Source organism: Scardinius erythrophthalmus, assembly GCF_964197995.2.
Source record: "Scardinius erythrophthalmus genome assembly, chromosome: 13".
Classification (NCBI taxonomy): Eukaryota; Metazoa; Chordata; class Actinopteri; order Cypriniformes; family Leuciscidae; genus Scardinius; species Scardinius erythrophthalmus.
This window is the reverse complement of record NC_138233.1, coordinates 9,334,389-9,359,934: the sequence shown is the minus strand read 5'-3', so window position 1 is coordinate 9,359,934 and position 25,546 is coordinate 9,334,389. Positions and strand designations below refer to the sequence as shown.

The 25,546-nt window shown below is 37.3% G+C and overlaps 2 protein-coding genes across 3 annotated transcripts; both read right to left on the bottom strand.

Moving 5' to 3' along the window:
• Positions 1-146: 146 nt before the first annotated feature.
• On the bottom strand, positions 147-15,510 carry fam193b (family with sequence similarity 193 member B). The gene is made up of 10 exons (XM_081383343.1): positions 15,095-15,510; positions 12,773-13,048; positions 11,602-11,785; positions 9,513-9,728; positions 7,695-8,103; positions 6,421-6,607; positions 6,073-6,309; positions 3,044-4,058; positions 2,856-2,931; positions 147-1,980 (listed from the first exon to the last, which is right to left on the bottom strand). Exons 1-10 carry the CDS (start codon positions 15,281-15,283, stop codon positions 1,884-1,886), a joined length of 2,886 nt encoding a protein of 961 aa, XP_081239469.1. The 5' UTR covers positions 15,284-15,510; the 3' UTR covers positions 147-1,883.
• A 403-nt stretch (positions 15,511-15,913) lies between these two features.
• abhd18 (abhydrolase domain containing 18) lies at positions 15,914-24,993 on the bottom strand. Of its 2 annotated transcripts, none has more exons than XM_081383597.1 (13): positions 24,843-24,993; positions 23,901-24,010; positions 23,238-23,322; positions 22,669-22,769; positions 22,480-22,555; positions 22,151-22,235; positions 22,017-22,044; positions 21,751-21,889; positions 21,527-21,616; positions 19,336-19,437; positions 18,801-19,179; positions 18,562-18,724; positions 15,914-17,474 (listed from the first exon to the last, which is right to left on the bottom strand). In XM_081383597.1, the coding sequence occupies exons 2-13, from the start codon at positions 23,990-23,992 to the stop codon at positions 17,420-17,422; spliced, it is 1,395 nt and encodes a 464-aa protein (XP_081239723.1). In that variant the 5' UTR covers positions 23,993-24,010; positions 24,843-24,993; the 3' UTR covers positions 15,914-17,419. The 2 variants fall into 2 exon arrangements, with proteins under 2 accessions (XP_081239723.1, XP_081239724.1); XM_081383598.1 differs by having other exon boundaries at positions 16,533-17,474; positions 24,502-24,951.
• Between the last annotated feature and the right edge of the window lie 553 nt (positions 24,994-25,546).

Here is a 25,546-nt window from a genome sequence, read left to right as displayed (position 1 = left end):
AACCACTCCAAGGTGAATAACGTTAATTTGGAACTACAATTTTCCAAATTATTCCCATTTGTTTATCATATTTATTAATTTCTTACATTAACAGATTTGAATGGTACCAATAAGTTTAGAAAGCAAACACAACACATTTTTTTTTTCAAAACTGTCATGTTTTAATCTTTCGGCATGAAAGATTTTCACAGTATCAAAAGTGAATAATAATAATAATAATAATTATAATAATAAAAAACAACAAAATAAAACAGAAAGCCAACATACACTTGGCCATTAATGGTATAGTATAAATCTACATTCCAAATGTTTAAGATAATGTTTTCTAGTTGAATATAACCTGGATAGAGTCAAAGATGTCAGAAAAAATATGAAAACAGAAACTCAAAACATTTCTCAATTGATCTCAATCCTTCAAAGGAGATTCAGACGATCATAAACCCAGAGACCCTAATATTCAACATGATGTCATATCTGTAGTTGGGATTTTTACCAGAAGGGGCTCAGTGAAAAATACAATGCAGACATACAAAGCTATGGAAAGGGCAGCCAGATGTTACAAGTGCCGTACCACCGTGGAGAGTCTTAAATCATCATGAAAAGTCCTTGATTGCAAATGTAAGTGAAAACAGGTCTGAACTTGTCACGCACTAGTGGACTGAAACTACACGAGCAGAACTACTGCAAGTGTCTGGGATGAACAAAATGAGGTCATGCAGCCAAAACAAGGATGCACTGCTGGAGAACCAACTACAAACTGAAACTCACAACAAGAACGTGGTCACAGCACAGAACTATATCCAAACCACCACATGGGAGGATCAGCAGGGACACTACCATGAGACTTTGCTCGGGGAATCGGGGATTTTTGCCAAAAGTCAGTTTTGAACAGCATTCCATACAGTTTTGAAGGAGATGGGAGAGGTTTGTAGTAGCCTACACTTGTCAGTTTTACTCATCATGCAAAGGAAACGTAGCCCAACCTTCAAATTTGCGTATAAAAGCGACAGTCAACGGATACAGGTCATTAAAATCAGTTTCTTTTTAGTGTTGATTCCTTTTTCTTTTCTTGAAAACGTCCAAAGTAATAAAAAAAGTTTCACACATCATACATTGTAAGCATATGCACTGATATTCTCGTCGTTGTTCTAAAGGACAACCAAGTCCATGTGCACGGTTCACTTTTTGTGCATATTAACTGTCTAGGCTTTACAAAGTCGACCGTGAAATCAAATGACATAGGTGTGGTATAGTCTATCCAGATCTTTGTATTTCACATAGACAAACTACAAACTTAAACACATCAGTGAACACAACAGTCTTTTGCTGCCTTTTTACCTCCATTATGACAATCAGACATAGTACAGCAATTTGAATTTTGTATTATCAAAAAATCTATTCTAAGACTACAGTATATTTGCAGGGTGAGTGACGTCTGCAAAAATGCATGATGGTGATTTGCAAGTGGAAAAGTACCTTTTAAAATCAACAGCTGAAAAGGGCTTGATGGGTCAAACTAAGCCATTGTTGCAAATTTTAAAACATTTTTATTGTAAAATAACTGTGTACATACGACATATAAAGCATATAGATGAACTGGATCAGTACCCGAATGTGTTTTAGCGACTTATGCAATAACAAGATGCAGGTTTTCGGACTGAGGTCAGGGTGCAGTGTGATTCCCCACGAACAACAGGTATAACGAAAACATGTTTGATGACTGGTGGTCAAAAATCAAGGTCCCGTGGCATAGAGGCAGAAAGGGCTGTGAGAGGGAGCAACCTTAGGCCGATTGAGTGTTAAGTACAGTAACCAAAGGCCAAACTGGTTTTTGATACAGTCTTGCTGGGAGGGGAGGGGGTCTGTTTACCACCACCCATCTGTTACTGAGCTGCATTTGAGGGCATCTTTTTGAGGCTGAAGTTGGACCAGTTCACGGCCACCTTCTGTCGGGTTTGTTTAGCAGAGTCAAGGCAAAACCTAAGAAAAAAAAGGGGAAATTAAACGAATGTTAAGCAACAAGTGAGACTTTTACATCTGTATACAATTCTGGTTGGTCCCGAGAATGACCTGTGAGGCGATAAAGAGACAAGCGATATCTTTTCTATGTAAACCTAGTTGATATCCTAACGATGAGCACCAGGAAGTTTTGGTTACCCTATCTAGATTTTAGTCACTATATCTGCACTTGGTAGCCCCAGCGACAGTCAAATCTCATTGGAAAAATTGCAAAATCCTATTTTGCATACTGTATATTAAGCATCAGATATAGTAATATTGAGAAACATTGTTACAATTTAAAACAACTGTTTTCTCTTTTAATGTTTTTTTAAAAGTGTAATTTATTCCTGTGATGGCAAAGCTGAATTTTCAGCATCATTACTCAAGTCTTCAGTGTCACATGATCCTTCAGAAATCATTCTAATATGATGATTTGGTGCCCAAGAAACATTTCTTATTAATATCAATGTTGAAAACAGTTGTGCTGCTTGCTATTTTTGTTTACTGATGCATTTTTTCCAGGATTCTTTGATGAATAGGAAGTTTAAAAGAACAGAATTTATTTGAAATATAAATTTTTTGTTTAACTTTGTCTTTACTGTTACTTTTGGTCAATTTAATGCATCCTTGCTGAATAAAAGTATTAATTTCTTAAAAAATAAACTTATTTTTGACTGTAGTGCACCTACAGAAGTCTGTGATCACCATATTAGAGCAGATTTATATTGGTAAAAATATGAATATAAAATGTAACTAAACTAAACTTCTGTATTGTATCCTAAATATGAGCAACAATAATAATGGTGATGCTAAATAAACCGAGCAGTTTGTCTTTGGTAATGACTGGGTTTTACCTCTTGAAATATTCAACCTCACGATCGATCTCATCCATTTCAGTAGGGTCAACATCTTTGGGAAGGAACACATCATCTATCAGGGATAAAGGGGGTGAAAAGTAATGAAGAGCTGAACATGGTCAAGAAATATGATTAAACAGACCCACAAGATCAGACCAACTTACTATTTCCCAAATGTCCCTTACCGATTGCATTTGGCTTTTCCGTCTTGTTTTTGTTCTTATTTTTAGTCTTTCCCTTCGGTTGCTGTACTTGCTGCTGTGAACTGTGAGTGTTGGAGGTGTTTTTAGAGTCTACGTCCCGTGTGTCCGAGAGTTCGTTCTTCCCCCTCTGCGTGTTAGACCCTGTATTATGGTGACCGTTTGAGGCTCCGTTGGATGACTGCTTGCAAGCTTTGACCTCTTCTGCTCTCTTATTTCCTGTTTTCTGGGAGTCTGTCTGCTGCTGAGTCTGGTGGTTCTGTTTGGATCCACCTCTGGTGTTCTTATCTGAATCAGCTGCCCTTGTTTCCTGTGCTTTGTGCATCTCAGTTTTTGCCGTTTTCGTATTGGTCGCCTGCTCCTGAGTCGCCTGGTCCTGCTGCCGCTGATTCTGCTGTTTCTTACCCTTCTTTGTCTTGGATCCGACTGCAGTTGAGGTCTTGGTTTCAGGAACTGCATCGTTGGGTTTGGCAGCAGACGCGGTGCCAGGCTGGATGGACTCTGACCCCGTGGCTGGGCTTCGTTCTGGTGACTGAACACGGATGAGCTTGGAAAGACTGGGTGTGGAGTGGAGCCTCTGGATGTCTTTGGCTGCAGTGGTGTCCTCCCAACCGTTCACTATGTCTAGGTCCCTCTTGAAGTTCCTCAACGAGAGCGGTGCCAGATCCAAGTCTATCTGCTGCAGATCAGAAGATCCATTGAGGTGAGACAGCAGATGGTTTCCTTCCAGTGTCGCCGCCTTCTTCGGGAAGTCGTTGACGTCCAGGTTGAGGTCGTACATGCTGAAAGAGGCACGGATGGAGTCTTTTATGGTGTTTTTGATCTCCTCCAGACGACTGGTGAGGAAACTGTTAACTCGCTCCAGCTCCAGCTGAGGCCACTCCAACAGTCTGTTCGCTTCCCCATCTCGAGTCGAATCGTCTATGGGGTCGGGGGGAGATGCCGAGCGGGGTTCACCGATGGCTGCCTCAACGCTGCCCTGAAGAGCCCTCTCCTTCTCCTGTTCAAAATTGTTGATAAAATCACTCACAAATGTATTTTTTAAAAGAACGTTGGAAGAGAAAATGCTGCATTTGCATAAAGACTGCAACTGGCAAGTTGGCTTCAAAAAAACTATTTCTGGAAATCAAAAAAGCCAAAGCTTCAAAAGGTACAATCTGGAAACAGAAGCCTGTTAGAAATCAGTGGCTTATCAGTAATGAAATTCAAAATAATCATATTTTTATGCATATTATTCAAGCACACACATAGTGTTGTTTTTGGCAGCCTGTTTTAATTTTAGTTTTAGTCTAGTCTTTGTGTCAGGCTGTCATTTTAGTTTTTATTAGTTTTAGTCACATTCATACTCTTTTTAGTCTAGTCTAGTTTTAGTCGACGATAACTGATGACATTTTAGTCTAGTTTTAGTCAACGAAAACTGATGACATTTTAGTCTAGTTTTAGTCGACGAAAACTGATGACATTTTAGTCTAGTTTTAGTCAATGAAAATTGTATTTTAGTCTCTTTTTAGTAATGTGATTCTATTTAACCCAGTCAATATAGAATTTCAAACAAGGCTATCTTATTATAGGCTATTTAGTAGGCCTATATTTAGGGCTGTGACGGTGGCAGGTTTTTTTTTACCACCGCGGTAATGGACCAACTACCGGCGGTGGTTGGGGGGTTATTTTTAAAAAAACTCGTTTTATATTTCTACACAAACCGGCGGTGGTTGGGCGCTTTGAGAGGGATGTGGGACACAGGAAAACACGAAGATATCGATCTCCATCGATCTCTTTATGATATCTTTGTGTTTTCTACTTGATGTAAATTGGTTTGAAGAGCGGATTTTATCCTCCACAAGGGCGAAATATTTAGGCTATGTTTGAGATTGCGCTGCCAGAGAAAGTGAAACTAAAAATCACCCGCGCGTGTGAAGCGCGCTTTACAACTAAACTTGACGCGCCCTATGTCTATATAACAAGCACAAACTGTGTTAAAAAGAATTTGACATGCAAGTACAAATGTAGGCCATCTGTCCTACAGCGTTTTTCTACTTTACCACAGTAAAGAATACGAATATAATAGGCCTAATTAAAAGCGAACCAAGAAACGTTTATAATACCTTTAGAAAATGGGTGAGACGTGACGTGAGTGAAGATTTGGGAAAAGAAACAAGATATTCCATGCAGGGATGAGTCACGATTTTTGGATATTCGATTAGTTTATTTAATTATAGGATATCGAATAGGTTGTGCGATTATTCTCTAAAATAAAATCTCCATGTTCTGGCGCTGATGCGGTGACGTGTTCATGTAACCAGAGACGCTGCCAATAACATACAGCTGTCACAAAGAACCGGCAAAAGTAATGATTATGAATGTGCCAAATACATCAATGAGACATTTTAATAGAATAACTAATGGAGTAATATATTGTTAAATTCGCTGATAATCGGGTGACCAGATCGCAATCCAGAATTTAAAGCCGACAAAGATGGGTTCACGCACAACTCTCTCATTCGTCGTGACGTTATAACATTTCGTCTCGTCTCGTTTTGGTCAACGAAAATGAAGAGACATTTTAGCATAGTTTTTATTTTTTTAAACCACATTTAGTCTCGTTTTTATTCGTCAACGATATTGCATTATACATGTATTTTAGTCATCGTCACATGACCATGCATTTACGTCTAGTCTCGTCTCGTTTTCGTCAGGTGATAATGGTTCGTTGACGACAATATTTCGTCATAATTTTCGTTGACGAAAGCAACACTACACACACACAAGCGTTCAAACATTTTTAAAAGAAAAATAAACAGAGAAATAATTGTTATACTTCATATATTAAAATGCAATTTATTTCTGTGATGGGAAATCTGAATATTCAACATAAAAAGGTGTAATTTATTTACAATTAGTTATATTCATGTAGCATATTTAGGAATGTTTGGAATCACATTTCAACATACTACTCTTACTATTTCTGCAGTTTAAAGTGTCTATATTGCACAGTCAAATGGAAAACACTGTACCTTTTTCTTCTGTTTGTGCCGTGCCCGTTTAGCAGCCTTGGCACTGTTGATGGGTTTGGGCTCTGTGCTGTTGATGAAGTCCAGGAGCTCATCCACATCTCGATGGTCTATGGCACTCGGTGGTGCTGCCGGGTCTAGATCCTGCCTCTGAGGGAGTTCCTCTTTACGGCGGGTCAGTCTGGACCGAAGCTTCTCCCTGATCTCAGCATAGTTCCGACTGGTGGGGGCAGCCGGAGGCTGTAGAGGGGAAGATGACGAATACTTTTATTTATGGTTGACAGAGCACACAAACATAATGCGTTAGAGCAATGTCTAAACATTAAAGATGGAGCATTAGGTAAACAGTACCGCGTTGTGGCCGAAGAACTCGCAGTAGCAACAGTCACAGTATTTCCCGTCCTTCTGATTGTTGGAAGAGGAAGCACAGGAGCTGCGCTCCGAGCTGCTGTCCTCATCATCTCCTTCTTCAAGCTCACAGGGCGGAGCGTGACACAACGACCCATTGGGCAACTTGTGCCCTTTACATGCCTGGTCCCTGCTCAAACAGAACAATACAACTTTAGACACAAATTTTCTTGATTCAATTTCAATTCACAAGCTTGTGATTCGTTTCCAGTAGATTTGATATAGATTCATGTGGAATGGATATACTGTATATCTGGTACAGTACATGTCAATTATTCTCAAGGAAAACAAAAATACCTCTCAATTAAAGCTGTAAACTATACAGGGAACCCTGTCAGTTGGTACATTACTGTAATATTAAGGATTCAAACTAACAACTGATTAAGGATACAAACATTTAAATTTGCAAATAAGGCAGTTTTCAATTATAATAAAAAAAATTGAATGACATAATTATGTTTCTTGAATAAATATATACAAATAAACTGTGCCGTTTTAAAAAGTAGTTTTAATGATTGATTTATTCAAACTTGCATTATATATTGAAGAACAGGTTAAGTAAAGATCAATGAATATGTAATATGGTGCATATATTTATCAAAATGCTCCTCTCTAAGGTTCATTTTTCAAGCTAACAATCGAGCTGTAGACACTGAATGGCTTTTCTGAGGTAAATGTGACGATAGGTGACATTGTTTGCAAGCTATTTCATCTATGTCTTTCTGTGGTTGAAACACTGATTGTGTTGTACTGTATCTTTCAACATACTGTACAGTACCTTCTAATGTTCATTCATGTTTATTTCATGATATAATTAATTGTAAAGAGGAAGAGATGATCAGTAAGGCGGCTATACAGTGATCCGTCGTGCCAATACGGCATTTAATATTTGAATTTCAAAACAACATTGACGGACTCTAATTCTGAGACTTTGTTTCATATCATAACAAAGCAATAAGTTTAGCACAAAGCACAAAGTTTATTGCGATTTATTGGATTGGAGGCGCGCTACAAATAATGTTAAGTAAAGTTTTGTTTATGCATCAACTGAAAACAGCATAGACTAAAATATCGATTCCTGGGATTTAAGATTAGAATCGATTAAAGCGAATGAGAATCAATAAATCGATATTTTCAACAAAGCCCTAACAGTTAACATACAGAAATGTAAAGTAATAAAAACAACCGATGACCAGTGCACGTCCACCGATGCTCACCTGCATGCCCCAGACGTCAGATGGCCAGCATTGGAAGAGGCTACAGGGCTGCCGTTACTGTGTCCGTTGCAGGGGTGACTGCAGCCTATGAGTGAGTTGCCGAGTTTGCCGTGTTGCGTGCTAACAGCGGGAATGTGGGAATTCTTGCAGGCGCTGGGCTTGTGCAGGGCCACCGGACTGTCCGCCCCACTCGAGTGCTTGGCTGCGGGAGAGTGAACGTTTGGTACCAACGGAGAGAAAGGAGCATGCGAAGGCAGCCCCGGACTAGCGGGGTTGACGTGAACATGCTGACTGGAGTTTTGTTTGGGAGGCAGCAGCGAGGAATGCTGGGATGAGAGACCCGTTGGACTGTTGGGCGGCACTGACAGGTCTGCAGCTTGGTGGTGATCGTTTGGGTGGAACGCTTCACCTGGAGAGAAACGCATATTTACTTTGGATATTAAGATATTTGGTTGTCTTTAGGGGACGTACAATTAGTTTGCATCCAGATGCAAGTGATAAATCAACTCTTCCATGTTAATTAAGAGTGACAGCAACAAGCAACGGGACACTTTATCGGTTGCTTGGTTTCTATTTTTTGCTGTGTTCAGTGGCACTGCCCAGTGAAACTTCATTGGTTCATAATCCCACCTTACATAACAGTTTATCAAATATCGAAATGTTCTGATTGGATGTGATTGTGACACTTTGCAGCAACATTTCCTTTGCAGTGATGTCTGACACATTCTTGTCACGTTGAGTATGGTTAGGAAATGGTGTAAATTTGAAAGCTTTGTGGCTCACACCCATTGATGAACAACTGAAAAAGCAAATGGTGAAAGTATATAAATGAAAATGCATTAAAATATTAACTGTTAGTGTACATTAAAGCTGAAGTGCATGCATACATATTCTCCCATACAATCCCTTTTAGTCTTTCTACTGCAACACTGCGCTAAAATTAGAACAAGCACTTCGACGTGCAATCAGATACATATGGAATCCGATATTACCAGATTCCATATGTAAATACGCCTAAACAAAGTGGTAAATGACATTCTAGTAACACTTTAATTTGATAAAGTTAGTAAATGCATTAGGTATCATGAATTAACAGTGAACAATACTTTTACAGCCTTTATTGATCATGGCTAATGTTAAATTCTACATACAATACCATTCAAATGTTTATTATTTTTTTTTTTTTTTAAAGAAATAAATTATTTTATTCCGCAAGGACATACTGAATTGCTCAAAAGTGACAGTAAAGCCATTTATAATGTTACAAAATATTTATATTTTAAAATAAATACAGCTCTTTTGAACTTTGTATTCATCAAAGAATCCTGAAAAAAAAAGTCTTACCGTTTTTCACAAAAATATTAAGCAGCACAACGGTTTTCAACACTGATAATAATTACAAATGTTTCTTATATCAGCATTTTAGAATGATTTCTGAAGGATCATGTGACACTGAAGACTGGAGTAATTATGCTGAAAATTCAGTTTTGTCATGACAGGAATAAATTACGTTCTCAGTTATTTTAAATTGTAAAAAAAAATTCTCAATATCGATCAAATAAATGCAGGCTTTGTGAGCATAAGATAATTCTTTCAAATATATTAAAAACTCTTACCAACCCCAACCTTTTGAAATATAAATGTTTACCATTACAAGTAAATTAACATTAATGAATGTATTATAAATGCACATTAATTAACAATAGCATATTTAGAAATGAATATTAACCTAGAAGTATAAATGTACAAATAATTGTTGATTGTTGTCAGTTAATGATGCCCAGTGCAATAACCAATAAAATCATATTGTGTTCTCACCTGGAGGAGTTGGTCGTCGACACATTGTCTTGAAGTGCTTGGGGTTGGTCTTACATAGATCAGTGGAGGCAGACAGTGTCCCAGGAGAAGCTGCATTGGAATTCTGGGATGAGGGATGACTGTAGGGACAGACTTTAGTCCCGAATGTTTTGGCAGCCTTCCCGGGAGCATCATGAGAAGATCTCTTCTCATGGCAAGCTGGTCCCAACGTCCCGCCTACCAGGACAACAAATAACACAATCAGTCTGTCTTATTTCTACAGCCAAATTCTATTTAATACTTAAAGGGGTCCTAATATGCCCTTTATGAAGATTTTATTTTGTTTTTGTGGTATAATAGATTATTAGATTAGATTTATGCTTTCATGATTGATTGTTCTAATTATTTTTCACATTTTTTTTTTTATTATTACAGCTCCACTCTCCCCAGTCTTGCCCGAACGCAGCGTTTAGTTCTTGTTTAGTTCCTCATTCAGAAATACGAAATGTCCTGTGATTGTTTAGCTGGCCCAGTGTGTTGTGATTGGCACCGCTTAGCGTGTGTTCGGGAAATGTCACGCCCCTTCATAACCGCGAGCTCTACTCAATTTCAAACCAATTAAAATCTAATGCAGACTTAAGAATGTTAACAAACAAGGGGATCGTCCAGACCAGAACGGATTTCATGCACAGACTTTGCAAGCACGGATTTCACAGGACGTTTCAGAGCGGTATGTTTTTGTATTTTTTTATTATACATTTTAGATACTATGTTACACGATTTAATCATGGTCTTTGTCAGAAAAAAGCATGGTAATACAAACAGTAATCGATCACAAAACCATGGTTAATTTTCCTAAGGGCCTTAAAACAGCCTTACAAATGTGAGGGTTTACAAAAGCTATAGTAAACAGTATATCAACTCTAATGTTGGCTAGCAGGCGAGCGTAGCAACAACATAAAACTTATAATTGGAGCTGTTAAAAGAAAACGTCTCGGTTCCGTATGTAACCCTTGTTCCCTGAAGGAGGGAACAGAGACGTTACGTCCCGTTGCCACAATTGCTGTGCTCACTGGGCGGCCAGCTCACTGGCTCGTCTCCTCAGCACAAAGCAAATGTGCATTGCATCAGCTTCCTTATTTATACCCGCGCTGCGGAGCGGAGCATGAGATGCAAATCTTGCACGCCAAATTTCTTTGGCTTATTTAGTTTACACTCGAAGGTGATTAGGCTCTCAGGCAAGATCCCAATACGTCGGTGACGTCGACGTAACGTCAAACGTGACTGACTGAAAGGGAAAACAACTACAAATAACAAGACATATTTACAAGTTGTACATGATTCACAAACAACAGATTGTCCCAACAAAGAGAGAACTGCTCCATTTCGGGAGAAGCTTTTGTGTGTTGTCAAAAAGCCGCTGTTTTTTCCTCAACTCATTTGTTTGACCTTCCTAAGGCTGACGAACTTAGATTCGATGCAGGCTACATAGCAGCAGCTCAGCCAGGCCTCGTCCACTTTTTTGCATATTCCTTTGGCGGGGATTATTTAAATGAGTAACATTTATGACTTCCCAAACCCGGAAAAAACGCGTTGTAGTCCAAACGAGCCATTCGTTGTAGTTCTTAAAAAGGGGATTCTGTAAAATAAAATATCTCCCTTTGGAGGACATTGTAACCTTGGAGCTTTGTAACCTTGCAGATCCGTTTTTATGCTCAAACAGCAACATTAAACACTAACTTTATGAAAACCACTCTGCAGACTACACGAAAGGTTTGATTTTTTTTTAAGAAGTTTGAAAGAAGCGGTTTATTTTGTCACAATGCCTGTCTGACTGTACATTATCCTGCTTATTACACAGTTAAGTACCAAATAAATCAATTAATGAGCATGACATACTGATTTGAGTTCATCATCTGAGAATAAAAAAGAAATTATGGAGTGAAATGAAACCTGAAAATTGCACAGTTATGTAGAAAATTGTCTTCCTGAGGCAGTCAATTCGGTGGGCATTATACAAAAAATCTGAACACACAATGCTGCAATTGACCAATCAGAATCAAGTGTTGAAGAGTGCCATGTAATGAAGTAAAAGAGCAGGAAGACGTACCCTGTGAAAGTGTAGGTGTGCCGTGGTTGCAGTGAGACCCTCCATTAGAATGAGCCGAATTCCACAGGCCAGACAGTTTGCGTGCGGAGAGGAAGGAGCTGGGGTCCCAATCCACCGAGCTATGCTCCGGATAACCATTCCCGCAGCTCTGAGATTTACACGAGGACGAGTGGGACAGCGGCACCTGGATAACAACACATCCATCTTTTAGACAAGTGACAGAAAGCAAAATGTGAGTCTGCAAAATCTTTTAGGGATCTCTAGGGGTGCATGGGAAATTATGTTTCACTAGACATGCGAGTGCTATCAGACTTTTCTTGCCTGTATTATGTACACAGGATTGTCCTCAATGACCTGCTGAGCTTTCCTGTCTAAAGAAGGAACGGTTTTGGTCACACGTGACACACTAGGTATGTTTCCATCCACCTATTTTTATCCGCATTTTGGGATGTTACATAGAAAAAAACACTGGGTGGAAACACCAAGATGCGCTTTAATTCTAAAAATGCGCATTAAAAAAACGTATTCGCTCAATTGAGGCGGATACATTGTGGGACAGTGGCATCCTATAAGAAGACATGCACATAAACTACGACGGAAACACATTTAACCAATATATCCCTCGATGCGCAAAAAACTTGTGTGTCTTTGTGTCAACAGTGGATGAGATTAGATAACTGGACTAACCAGCCGACCAATTTCATCGCACAGGCACTCCATCTCAAATTTATCATTCTGAAATGCCTGAGCAAAAGTCTGTCATCAGAATGCTTTGGTATAATGACCCCCCAGAAGTGTCTCGCATGATTGCGTTCCCAAACACCAGGCATCCGAATGCAAGATAGCATGACAGCATTAATTGCGTTTCATCTGCGCGTTCTGAGACGCAAGTCATTTATGATGTAGGAAAAAAGAGCCACAGTGGCTTCCCCGATTGCAGCAACTTTAATTTTTATTACAGATATTTTGCAACAATTTCCCAGGAAGTGATGATTTTGTTCTCTTGAACACATGCAATCGAAATGCTGCTTCATTTTTACTGTAAGTTTTAGCCTATATTCCAATTTGGCGCATTTAAGTTAAATTCATGAAAACATAACTACTGATCTTCATGCAATCAAAGGATAGAAGCAATATATATATATATATATATATATTCTGTCTCAGTTACCTGCGTAGTTTGCTCCTGAACCGTTCTCCTCTCCTCCTCTTCCACACTCTTCCTGCAGCTCTGGCAGATCCACAGCGGCACCTCACCCAACAGCGACTGAGAGAGCGAAGGCACGGCGTCTGCCAGCTTGCGGCCCGGAACCTCCCTCAGCAGGGCCTGGGACAGCGCAGGCACAGCCTCCGCCAGTTTGGACCCGTGACTGGGGAGCCCATTCACCTGGCCTGCCCCCCAGTCTTTAAACTCCCGATGGCACAGCAAACAGCACGTATGCATGGACTGTGTGATCAGAGCAAATGAGTTAACAAAAACAGATGGACAAATTGTAATGAGCTCTGCATCTGAAACCAAGAAATTATATTCACTAAAATATCTATGAATTTTTCATGCCTGAAAATCAAAAATTCCCTGATTCGTCCCAGTATTTCATGACCGTGGGAACTGTAGATATCCCACAATCCCGTGCAAGTTGTTCAGGAGAATTAAAAAAGGCATCCAATGGAGTAAAATCAAGGTAAATGGGTTCATAAATGATTTCAACGATTCATTTTCGACTAGTAAATAAGCACTGCAGAAATATTTGCTTGGTTATGTCTAAAGATCATTTTAATTTGTTCTCGATCATTAGAGATAATGTTATAGTGTTTTGGAAGAAACCAGTTCATACAAAAACGCTGTCTGTCAATTCGATGACTGACTGGTCAGTAGAAAAGCTTTTTTATAACAGGAACTCCATAATTAAAGCATGATTCTTTGCAAATAAGTTGTTAAATTTGTAAAACAGACCTGTATAAATAAATCACATTAGAAATATCAGGGTTTTTTAACTGTCAACAATACAACTATTATAGAAAATTGTTTCAGCAAGACATCTGTAACCCACCAAAACAAATACCACACATTCAGAATCCACTGTACACACTCCAATCACTGCAAAAGCTTTGTTAAATGTATAAGCTCAAACATTTTACTGTTATTAATATTTTTGTGCATTGCAAGTGTAACATTTTAGAGTGTTGCAGATATTAGCAGGTTGGTAACACTGAAAGGCAGAATTGAATCGTACATGACAATAATGTAACCATTGACACATAGTAAATATGTCTCTTTAGTCATTTAATGCACAAACACATAGTAATTGTGTCAGCGCAGCCATAGAGTGAGACTGTGGCTGGGTTAGTAGCGCCGCTTTAGCTTGAGCTCTATAGAAATAATTTAGTAGCCACAGCAATAGACGACAGCAACACACTGTTAGCTTTGTGCTTCACGGACTTTCGTTTAGCTTTCTTGAACCAGCTAACGTTATATCTAAACAACCAGTGTCGTACAAAACATTCAGAAGGTACTGCACTGCTTGGGGCTATTAAAACGCTGTGAAGGCAACACATTTATTTATTTATATCGTTGCATAGGTTGCGAGCGAGCTAGTGCTGCTCCGCCCGTGCAGCGCGAGAGCAAGCGTAGTGATGGGAAATCCGACTAGTTCCGAGAAACGATTCTTTCGAACAGTTCGTTTCGAAGAACCGGTTCAAAAACAGATTCACGTATTATTTTACGTCGGGAAGTAATCGCGCCATCACATGGTCCCTCAAACACACACATATATATATATATATATGGTCCATCCTGGCGTGGCATATTATATGCAAACTGCACATATTACTGTTTATTAGGTTTTATTTTCCGACTCCTAGCTCAGTTTGTTTTAGACATGATTAGGCTCATTAAAACAAATTTGATAATTTCCATTTACATTAAACAATAATAAGATTTACATCAGCATTGTCTATTTAAAGTGCTATTATTTTAAAAAAACGCTTTTTATTAAAATAAACTGTTTTGAGACTGTACTTTAATCAAATCATAAAAAATTCATTACGATTGTATATTTTGTTATAGGCTATTAAAATAATATACTTTTTCACCAAATCACTCAAAATGCTCTTACTATCACATTACTTACCGGCTTCAACTCCATACAAAGCGTAAGTTTCTACAAACGGCTGTCAGTCAGTCAGATGTTTTGATCCGAGAACTGTTCTGACAGATTCCGTCCGATTCGTGAACGAATCGTTAAGACCAATTTTGCGAATCGGTTCAGCCAAATCATAAAAGATCCGACTCCAAAGAACAAGTCGTTCATGAATCGGACATCGCTAATCAGGCGCTACAAAACGCAAAATAAGCGCGAAAACACAAATAACTGCACGTGCAATAGAGCCCTAAATAAAACACCCGTTCAAATAGTTTACAAAACCAAGTCTCTAACAGCGCGAACCGGCTCGAGGAGGTGTGCTGTTGGATGGACGTGTTAGCATTAGCTACCTGATTGGTCCTGCTCGCTCCTGCATCTCCTCCAGCACCAGCGCCTCCGCCTGCTGTCGCCGCCGCTGCTGCTGCTGCTGCTCCCGCATCGCCGGGCTTCTTCGACAGGCTCTGCTGCTGCTGCTGTTGCTGTCCCGACACTAAATCCTTGGCCCCGACGCCCTGCTGCTTGCTTTTTTTCCTCGCCATCGCTTTAGTCCGTATTCTGCCCGTCGGCTGGTCTCCAGGCTCGGTGTATAAACACAGTTTCGGTTCTTGTGGGCAGTCTCGAATGCTCCCTGTTCTTTCTCAAGGCAAGACAACAGTGAATATGGCGGAGGGCTGGCACGCACACACACACACACACACACACACACTCACACACTCGAGCAGGTTCAGGGGTCACACGTACTGATGGCAAACGGCTTCAGTAAGGTAGGGGAAAACCGAGGACTCCATGTTTAATGAGGGCAAGATTTCCAGGTGACAGAATACTGTAAGTGAAAATACAGTAGTGCAGGATAGAAGGAGAAATATCAACATAGTAATCACGTGCAGCTTTAATACGTACATGCAAATATGTTCTTTGATGAGAGTAACGCCAGTAAAATTATACATTAAAATAAAATATCTGTTTTTATGCGCTTATGTTGTGTTTAGAATATTATATGAATTTGAATAATTTATATATATATATATATATATATATATATATATATTGTATCATTTTGAAAATCCATCTATACACTGTAAATAGTCAATACGTAATGACAATATATGTGTTTACATTGCTTTAACCAATTTTCAAAATTTGTATAAATTATACAAGACAAGTTATTTAACTCTTTCAAAGTCAGTTTAATAACATTTAAGTTGAATTGACTTAAACATCCAAATTGATTGCACTTAATTTTAGGCACTTTTTTTATTTTTTTACATTGTATCATACAAAACTTTATCTGTATTTTAAAAATATATATTTTTAAACTGCACAGTACATGCACATTTCTTTACCTTGTCATACATCTAAATCACTCACCATATCTTATTTCTATGGTTGTTAATTCTGGGTAGTTGTATGATAATAGATGAAACATTATGTTTTTCATACACTATTTAAAAAAATGTATTAATATACATTGTCTGTTTATAAAGATATATTCTCACACCTTTAATCTCCCTTTGTCAAACATTAAATGTCCTCATGTTGTTTCTCCTCTAATTCTACAAATGTAAAGTTGTTTAAAAAAATAAAACTTAATTTCTCCATTTTGTTTACCGGTGTTGTATGCTGAAGAAAAAAAAGTCTGAGAATCCCGACTACTTGGCAAAATATTGTCTTCCATATCTTAGTGTATTTGTTTGGTCTTCGACTCAAATATTGTCATTATAATATTTCACTGTTTTTTTAACAGTTAGTTTATAAGTTTCATTTTGAATAAGAAAAAAATTACACTTTAATATTTAGGATTTCCTTTTTATTTTAGAGGGGAGAAACAAATGAAATGAAACAAATGGCTCATGATGAATACAGTGAATAGTGAACACATGGCAGATCAGATCAAGTGACAGTAGTGATATAGAAAACATTTCAATTTATTGAAACTACAATTGTTAATGGTTACTGTAGTATTGGCAGTGATTAGGATTTAAGAGTTTGAAATACACGCAGCACTGATTTTTAAGAATTCAGTTCACAAAAAAAAAAGTGTATTTTGAATCCTCAAATGAGCCCCAGTCATTGCTAAAGATCTGTTTAAGTACAACTCATCTGAATGAGTTGTTAAACTTTTTGTTTTTTCATATCTGAGATTAAAACAATAGTCTGCCCATGACAAGGCCATTTTCCTGATGCATTATTTTCTAAAAACAGGCAAACATTTGCTCTGCAAATTAGGATATTCTATGTTGGTGAAACAAAAATATAGATTGCCAAAAGTTCATTTATTTGCCTTACAATTCAAAATACTATATTTTCAGAGATTTGCTTCATTAAGAGATTTAAAGACACCTTGATGTGTAAGTGAATTATGGTTTGGAGGCACATCTTTGTCTCGCTAGGTGAATTATGTTTCAGTCATGATTATATATATGGTTAAAGGCAGTGAGGTCAGAAAGACAAGGTTTTGTATGGGTTGAGCACATGTAAGTTAGCTTCAGGTCACTGTGAGTTTTGAGGTGTACCACAGAGTTACACAGTTCTGTCACTACAACCGCTGCACACTGCCTCCCTTTGGTTAGTATTTACACAGTCTTCTGTAAAAATCACGCTCATCGCATTCAGTGTTCTCCATCTCCACATGTTTTCAAAATTCTTGTCAGTGCTGAGTCCCAAAAAATCCATGGCTATAAGCTGGAATACTTGTGAAGAAACCGGTCGTAGGCGTCGTAAATCGCTTGCCTGGAAGTAAACAATCACGCATGAAATTCAAAAGTTAATGCATGTACAGTATTTGAAATTTTTGGACATATGGTTAATTCACTTGATTATAAGCAATATGCTACGGTTTTAACCACATAATTGACATTGATCACTATTAATGGAATAATTCACTGAAAAAAATACACCACAGTATATAGCCCAGTGTTCAAATGTTTGGGGTCGGTAGATTTTTAAATCTCTCATATGCTCACCGTAACTGCATTTATTACAACATTTGTTATTATAATCAATGTTGAAAACAGTTGTGCTGCTTAATATTTTTGAGGAAACCATAATACAATAATTTTTCAGGATGAACAAGGACTGAAAAAAAAAAAAAAACTTTAAAAATGATGCAAAACACCATAAAGTATCATGATGAATAGTGCATATGATTTGTGTATATTCAAGTTTTCTGAAGTCATTAGTTATTCACTAATAATCTTGACTTCCACACTAACAAATACGTTCATAAGAGAAGCTGGGATCTGTGAACGAATCATTCCTTTGAATTGGACTTTTTCAATGAGTTGATGTAGTTTATAAAACCACTCTAAATGTTTTGTTCACGGACTAAATAATCCATGATTTTTTGAAGATTGAACAATTTTGCTTCATTGTAACTGCATGGGGAAAAAATAAACAGAACATTTTCAAAAATGATCTCCTTTTGTGGTCTGCAGAAGAAATAAAGTGGTAACACTTTACAATAAGGTTCATTAGTTAACATGAACTAAGAATGAACAATACTTCTTCAGCATTTATTAATCTTAGTTAATATTAATTTCAACATACGTTATTAAAATCAGAGGTTGAATTTGTAAATATTAGTTAATGCATTGTGAACTAACTTGACAATGAACAGCTGTGTTTTTATTAACTAACATTAACAAAGATTATTAAATACTGTAACAAATGTATTGCTCATTGTTAGTAAATACATTAACTAATGTTAACTAATGAACCTTATTGTAAAGTGTAACCAATAAAGTCACACAGGGTTTGGGTAAACTATCTATTTAAACTCCATGGATATTTCCCTTTTCTAAATTTTGACTGTGCTTACCGAAACAGTCTTTGTTTGAAAAGGTAGGCGCTGACGTGACCTCCATTGAGGTAGCGAACCTCACAGCCAGGCCAGATCTCCTGTAAGCTGCGTACTCCAGTGCGGGGAATATAAGCGTCTTCCTTTGCCTGGACTATAATGATCAGACTGGGATCCACAGGCACTGGAGACAAAAAAGAAAGAGGATCAAACCCAGGAACACAAGCCAAACCATGTCCAAAACAAAACAGATGTAGGACCTGAAAAATTGGCGATGTGTGTGCATTCGTCCATCACTCCCTTCATGAAGCAGAGAGACTCCCGCTGCAGCGACTGCCGCTGGCCGGTCCCGTAGGTGATGTTCTTAGCATGTAGCATGTCCAAATGAGGCCCGCTGCTGCTCACAGCGGACAGCATCTGATCTAGTCCGTCTCTCTCTCTTCGCCCCATCAGCAGGGCTGAGTCTGACGCGTGACCTCCAGTCCCGGGCTGAGAACACGAGGATTGCAGCCCCATCTGCTGGTCCCTCTCTGGCGAGTGGAGGTCAAGAAGGTCATGGCCAAGATCCAGGTCAGAGAGACTGTCAAAGCTGCTTGGGGCATTTTTTACGAATTCCTGGCCCATTCGGAACGAGTCTGTCTGAAAATCAGGGGAGTGTCAGTGAGTGATTAGTCAAAAATGTTGCACATTCAACATCAGTCATGTGATGCAAGGAACAAATCATATCTTCCTCTGTGATCTTTTGTAGTGTCCACAAGCTAAATCCCAGCAAAACTCTGCCACAGAATAACATACCCCACAATACTCCAGCATACTGATGATTTCTTCCTCATAGACTGTGTGAGCTGCATACTGCTTTTCCAGTTCTCTCCAGTTCACGGCTCGACTTAAAACACCCTGCAGAAGATCAATTTTATAAATTTGATGTTAAGAAAGACACCCCACTGAGTTATTCAAATGGGAATGAGTAACACATGGTGACATAACCATGTATATAACCATGTTCTGATGCTATCAATTCACTGACACAGGAATGAAGACGTAAAGTTATTCATAGCTACAAAGTTCAATAGCTAAGTGACTAATACTGTCTTTATGTCCTGGGAAGTCCCTACATACCAGGGTTATTTTAGTTAAACTAAACCAATAAATATACACACACATATACATATATATATATGTGTTACATGCTAAATAAACCCTAATATATATATATATATATATATATATATATATATATATATATATATATATATATATATATATATATATATATATATATATATATATATATATATATATATATATATATATACTTGAAGCAGTCTTCCAGGATAAACAAGGTAGGAGCGGAATTGGTTTGGGCCAGTTTGTTACAGCTAATGATGCCATCTAGGAAGAAAATGAGTCAACAATCAATTTTTTATGTTATATATGATATGGAACAGGTTCTTCTGAACACAGTTGATATATATATATATATATATATATATATATATATATATATATATATATATATATATATATATATATATATATATATATATATATATATATATATATATATATATATATATATGTTACATGCTAAATAAACCCTAATTGAGATAATATAATATAAGAAAACTTAATTAATTTTTTTTACTTTTTTAGTTTAATTTGATGTATTAAAATAACATAAAGGAATAGTTCACGCAAAAATGAAAATTCAAGTTGATCCAAACCTGTATGAGTTTCTTTCTTCTGCTGAACATAAACGAAGACTTTTTTAAGTATGTTGGTAAACAGACTGTTGACGGTAGCTGTTGACTTCCATAATATTTTTTTCCTATTTGGAAGTCAATGGCTATCGTCGATTGTCTGGTTACCAAAATTCTTTCAATTATCTTATTTTTGTGTTCAACAGAAGAAAGGATTGAACTATCCCTTTAAAACTGAAATAAAAAGTGAATGAAATCAATACACACACAACAAAAAAACCTAACAAAAACACAAAAACATAACAAAATTACTAAAACTTTGACTAAAATTAAAAAGGAATTAAAACTAATTTAAAATATGTGTGAAACTTGAATCTTAGGGTACATTTACATGACAACGATGTACTAAGAACGGAAAAGTTATTCCTTTGCTTCTTTTGCGTACATGTTGTCAAAATGATCCCCGATCACACGGATCGGCGAAAACGATTAAAAACGCTGTATTAAGCTGCCAGGCCAGTAGTTGGCGATGTCGCTTTGTAAAGAAACACTACATGCCTACAATGTTATTGATCATTGATCTTTTTATTACCTGGAATGTATATTTGTACTTTGGTTTATATGTGAGTACTGTTTGTCACATGTTGTTTGTTGTTAAGTTTTTTATCTGTTTGATAGTATTGTCTGTATTGTCTATATTGTTTTTTATCTTCCTTGCCCAGGGACCACAGATGTAAATTAGCTGTATAGCTAACTCTGGTACAGGGCCTGAACTGTGCATGGTCCCTGTTAAATAAACTAATAAAAAAAAAAAAATGCCTACAGACTGAATACATAATAAGCATGCACATGATTTTTAAAAACTAATAACAGTTTCCAGTGTTACTAAAATAACACTGCTGCATACTTTCTTTCACTTTCTTTTTTCATTTTCTGACAAATATAAGCTAAAATGCAGGAGCTTTTCAGCACTAATGCTTTATCTATGCGTTTTATCATCACTTACATTATTGTGCTGCCACAGATCCTTACATTTCATAAACCTGCTTAATAAGCAGTATTTTCTGGGAGGATTTATAGTTATTGATCATTAAAAGATCACAAATTGCATTCGAACTAAAAAGTAGACAACTGACTTGATAAATCCAAACTAAATCAAGTTTAAGTTTCTCACCAGAAAAATTATGATTTTGTGGAATCCTAGAAATACAACCAATCCAAAATGACTTGTAGGCAACATTAATACGCCACAATATGATGCTAAAACATAGCTGTTTAAATCTTACTGTGGTAAAAACACTTGAAGCAGTCGTCCAGGATAAACAAGGTATGAGCGGAATTGGTTTGGGCCAGTTTGTTACAGCTAATGATGCCATCTAGGAAGAAAATGAGTCAACAATCAATTTTTTATGTTATATAGGATATGGAACAGGTTCTTCTGAACACAGTTGATTGAAAACTACATGTAGTAATAAAGTCATATACTGTAAATGAGGAAGGCAGAACCTACATGTCCGCCCATAGAAATGCCAGTCATGCCCAGAGGCCAGAAACCCTCTCGCTCAAGCCAGTGTAACAGCACCGCAGACTCCAGGATCAGTGCTCCACCCATCACAAACAGGTCTGATACGTTCTTCAGACTGGAGCGACTGCAATAAACGCAAATCATATACATTGTAATAGTAAACATGCATTGTTCATACTAACGCTCCATATAACAAAGACATGGACAAGAATAGCTTCAGCCACAGATGCTGCCAGTAATCAAACACTCACAGTTGGTCTTTAGGTTTCCTATATCCATGTACAGCTCAGAGTCAAGGAGGTGTCAGATGAGATATAGTCATTTTTGATACTAGGAGTCTACATGGCAAACTAATATGTCTATAGTTTAGCATTTTAAAGGATATAATAAGGATTCTCCAACAGAAGAGACGCCATCCCTGATTCTTTAACCATCGGCCTGGCCATAAGTGTTCGCCTTCTCCAGAAAAACTGGAAAAAAATTAATAAAAAACATAGAGATGCATCAAATTCAACACTAGCTGATACTGATATGTTTTGGCCGATAATCGATACATATATTAATATTAAATACTATTTAATAGTTTTGCATTTTTTTTTATAAATGTAACTTTTGAAGTTTAGTTTATATTGTTTATCCCAAAGAAAAACTTCATAAATGATGCTGAGATTGAATGGAAGCACAGCCAAACAATGGCAGTTTCTGCACACTCACGTGGTCTCCTGTTCCAGCCAGGTGAATACAGACTGGCCTGTGCCTCTTCCATTTCTTAGGTACAATGAACTGGAATCTGGTGGTACAGTTGAAACAAAATGTCTTCATTTGAAAGAACAAGCCACACAATAAGTCACATTAATCCTTCACATTTACATTCAATGTTTGTGGGTGATTTGTTTTGGCTACCGGGCTTTGACGGACTCAGCTGGCAAGATGCCCGGGACAAAGTGCTCCAGTGGCGATATGAAATGACCGTTGTGAATTTTGCAATCTGTTTGATCTTCTACCTTTGGGCACAGCGGTAACACACAGTTAATGGATCATTATACAATTTTTAATTGTGCTGAATAATATACAGTATATGCTAGGGATGGGCGATATATCGCATCACATGTTATGCGCGTCTCATCAGTAAAGCCGGTTCCTTGATTAGTGGTAAATCGCCATCACCTGCTTTCAGATGGAGCGGCATTTACTACAAAGAGCCGTAGTTAACTGACAAGCTGAGCCATATCGCATTAATTATAGCTGGCGATACGTCCGCGATATTAATGCGATATGGCTCAGCTTGTCAGTTAACTACGGCTCTTTGTAGTAAATGCCGCTCCATCTGAAAGCAGGTGATGGCGATTTACTACTAATCAAGGGAACCGGCTTTACTGACGAGATGCGCATAACAATATTGTGCAATATATCGCCCATCCCTAGTATATGCATATACTATAGTTAATATTACTAAGAATAATGTCACTTACTTTGTCAATAAATACCGGGTAGTCCCTCTGTACCAGATCTTTGCACCTCTCCCTGTTGCCAATAATCCTCCGGAACTCAAATATTCTGTAATATCCATAAATCAATTTAAATTAAACAAGTTAATATCATTAAAAGTGCACTCAGTGTCAAGCTGGTTGTCAATGTGGATGCAGCATCATCCAAATGCTAAACTGTTACTTTTTGTGGCAATCCACAATAATTCATGATTAATAATTTCCACTATTGAAAGCTTTCAATAGTAAGAAGGTTACAGAGAAAATGTTCTTAATACAAATTACAAAAAATATTTGTATATACACATTTTAGTGTTTTATTCACTACTGTTCATTACCATGATGTGACTGATCATGTAATATCCCACTGCCTGTACGCAAGACTACATGCTCAAAATTCATTTTTAAGTGTGTATTTTTGGTGCTACACACATATCCATCCGTTATGAATGTTTATTTTTGTTACAACAAAAATAACTGAGTGCATCTATTCACATTCTATAAGCCATACATCAACAAATATAATGTTTATACCACTGCTAATTATTATTTTAGCATCAATATTTTATGAGTAATTATCAAAAAGTTTCTGTATAAGCTTCTGTATAAGTCATATGATACAATTTGTTTTTATTGTGTCTAGTTTACCTTTTCAGGTCCTCTGGCTTCCCCCATCCTTGGATGAAGAGTTTGGTGAGGAGAAGCCTTCTGTACAGAACATCAAGCCGACTCACACCCATTGACAAAAAAACATTCTTCTGCAGAGAACAAAACACACTTAATCAGCATAATCCGTCAGTCAGCTTTAGGCTTTACACATTCCAGTATATAAGAACTGAGCAGCACAACACACACTTAACAGAACACCAGCTAGACCAGGGCTTTTCAATCATTTAGATGCCATGGACCCCCAAATATGATCATCCTCGTGTCAGGGACCCCATCCTTAAATTTAATAGGCATCTATCTTTTATACACCGAACATTTTATATTATAAGTGTAGTATTAGTTTCTATTAAGTTACATTATATATTTTTTTCTACTCACTATACTGTTTAATGTATTATTTGTTTCAATATAATCGATTTCAAAGATTAATAACATTTTTAACATCCTTTATTTTAATCTAATCTATTAATTTACTTATTTAACACCCATTTTTAAAACCCATATACGATACAAATGATCTATCTCTGGTTATTCAACTTTTAGAGGGTGTTTTAGACTATTAGAAAAGGAGTTTACTTACTTACTTGCTGAAACAGCATAAGTTAGACACTGGACATGTCATAACCTCTCTTTCATCATGAATGACTATTGAGTAACCACTGACAGACACACTTCAATAGGTTTGTGTGAAATCTAGAACATTAAAATGATTATCGGGTTTCTCACATTGCCCCTTAAAGATGAACAATGTTTGAACATCCCACACTGACTGTCTGTTGTCAATCTAATCAGCTGTCAGTGATGAAGCTGCAGTAACTTAGAGCAAGTTGTTTACAAAGTTACTAACTGCTTGTCTCTTCAAGCCCACTAATACTTTAAAACGAAGTGCGGATGAATGGACGTAAAGAAATGATTATATACCTCGAGCTAAAAGGACGGATATGTGGGTTTCTCGGAAGAAACTGGATCAGTGCACATGACAGAGGGCGAATTCCATTTGATGGTGCAGCGCCATCCCAGCGTTCAACTCACTGCCGGAAGTAGTAACTCTTCTTCTACGCTCATGATCGGCAGTGATGTACTCAGTTGCACAGGTAGATGGCGGTGTTGTACAGGTACATTTTACAGCCGAGCTCGTGTCATTTTAAAACCGATCCTACCTATATATCATATTCTTATAGGATTTTCGTAGGATTCCAGCATAAATAAATGTTTAAAAAAATCAATTACCATTATTATGATTTCTTACATGCACATCGAAAGGAATTTTTTTCTTCACTATTTTAAAACGCCTATTGTTCCAGATGCAGTGTCCTACTCTATCTCATCTCGTATATATAAGCTATAAAAAACATAAACCTATTTATATTAGCAATAGTGCATTTACTTCACCATTTTGTAGGCTATATTAAGAGTTGATAATTTGATCCTGAGCATCACTGTAATAATAATAATAAGCAGAGTTAACTTTGGTTTAACAAACACTGTTAAATATTTGAAACAATGCCACTTTTTTCTGTCCTTTAAGTTGATTTAAAAGAAAAATGCTTTAAAAAGTATAGTGTCAAATAAGTTACATGCAAATAAATATATATAAAAGGGCCACTATCGGGTAATTAATAATG